Source organism: Manacus vitellinus, unplaced genomic scaffold (assembly GCF_001715985.3).
Source record: "Manacus vitellinus isolate BGI_N305 unplaced genomic scaffold, ASM171598v3 scaffold_99_pilon, whole genome shotgun sequence".
Classification (NCBI taxonomy): Eukaryota; Metazoa; Chordata; class Aves; order Passeriformes; family Pipridae; genus Manacus; species Manacus vitellinus.
In genome coordinates this window covers 166,481-168,210 of record NW_021940916.1, presented here as the reverse complement: position 1 = coordinate 168,210, position 1,730 = coordinate 166,481, and the positions used below count along the sequence as shown (strand labels likewise).

The 1,730-nt window shown below is 63.0% G+C and overlaps 1 protein-coding gene across 1 annotated transcript in view; it reads left to right on the top strand.

Annotated features, from left to right (window-relative positions):
• The first annotated feature begins 6 nt into the window (after positions 1–6).
• Positions 7–1,730, top strand: part of PCSK4 (proprotein convertase subtilisin/kexin type 4) — a 6,009-nt gene continuing 4,285 nt past the window's right edge. Inside the window, exons 1-4 of the mRNA XM_029965335.1 lie at positions 7–23; positions 570–674; positions 754–849; positions 1,014–1,489. Coding sequence (XP_029821195.1) covers positions 573–674; positions 754–849; positions 1,014–1,489 — 674 coding nt within the window. The 5' untranslated portion in view covers positions 7–23; positions 570–572. The remainder of the gene's footprint in view (positions 24–569; positions 675–753; positions 850–1,013; positions 1,490–1,730) is intronic.

Sequence of the window (1,730 nt, the reverse complement as noted above, 5' to 3'; positions counted from 1 at the left end):
ATGGGCTGCTCTACCTGGGCCAGGTGCGGCCTGGACGGGGGTGGCGGGCCCAGCCCACCCCATGTCCCGCTGTCCCGACTGCCCGTGCTCATCCCCGCCCTGTGTCCCCACTGTTTGTCCCCTTCACTTGTCCCCTCTGCTCATCCTGTGGGCAGGGACACCTTCCACCAGGTTGCACCAGTCCCCGTCCAACCTGGCCTTGGACATTTTCTGGAATGGGGCAGCCTGGGAATCTGTCCCAGTGTCCCCTCTGAGCGTCCCGTGGGCAGGGACACCTTCCACCAGGTTGCACCAGTCCCCGTCCAACCTGGCCTTGGACACTTCCTGGGATGGGGCAGCCTGGGAATCTGTCCCAGTGTCCCCTCTGAGCATGCAGGGGGGGAGCAGGGGACGCCCAGGGTACACCCTCCCCCCAGACCCCTGCTCTGTCTCCCGGTGACACTTTCTGCTGGTCCTGCCGTGCTCAGCTCACATTAAATTCACCTTCCTGACCTCCCCACCCGAGTGGAGCCAGTGCGGGTGTCCCCAGCCGGGCTGGAAACGCTGACAACAGCTCCCTGTGCCCGCAGGTGATGGAGGGAGAGCCCTACTACCACCTGGGACACCGTGGCACCCGGCAGAGAGCCCTGAGCAGGCACTGGGGGTGGCACGTGCGGCTGATGAGGGACCCCGAGGTAGGGAGAGGGCACGGGGAGCCCGGGCACAGCCCTGGGCAGGCTCTGCCCGGCACCCACAGCGCTGCCCCCCGCCCAGGTGCTGTGGTTTGAGCAGCAGACGCTGAAGAGGCGCACAAAGAGAGGTGCCAGCGTGGTGCCCACGGACCCCTGGTTCCCCAAGCAGTGGTACATGGTGAGATGGTGCTGCTTCCCCTTCCAATCCTCACCTAGAGCACAGAATGCCCTTCCCACTGCCCGCCCCAGCACACAAACAGGGCTAATGCTGGCGGTGGTGAGGCAGCACAAGCCCCTGGAGGTCACTCCCAGGCTGCTGAGCAAATTTAATCTGTTTTCCAGAACAACGACATCAGTCCCGACCTGAACATCCTCACGGCTTGGAGCAGGGGCTACACGGGGCGGGGGGTCGTGCTGACCATCCTGGATGATGGGCTGGAGAAGGATCACCCCGACCTGGCAGCCAACTATGTAACTACGAGGGGGTGCAGGCACAGGCTCCTCCAGGGTGGGGGCTCCCCAGGGAGGGGGGGAGCCGGTGCCTTCATCCCACCCCAGGGACTGTGCAGTGGGAACTCGGCCTCTCCAGGGCCAGATCACAGGTTTGGAGTCTCCCACAGCGAATTCTCACGTCGAGGAAACGTTAGAACTTGTACACACACTGGAGCCCCCAAAATTGGTGTAATTACAGCAGGCTGCAAAGCCAGTAAAGCTGGTAAACCCTCACGTGCTCAGCAAGGAAGGAGAGATAAATCCTGGGTGTTTGCAACAACACAATTCCTGTGGGTTGTAGTTCCTCCTGTGAGGGTCCCCCTCGGGTGAGTCACCACGCAGGGCTCTGTCACTGAACCAGCCAAGCTGTGCTGCTTTCACCCCGCTCCACAGGATCATGGCAGTTGGCAAACACCTCCAGGATCACAGAGCCCCCCCTGTGCCCGATGCCCACCTTGTCCCCCAGCCCAGAGCACTGAGGGCCACCTCCAGTCCTTCCTCAGACACCTCCAGGGGTGGGGACTCCAAACCTCCCTGGGCAGCCCCTGCCAGTGCCTGAACACCCTT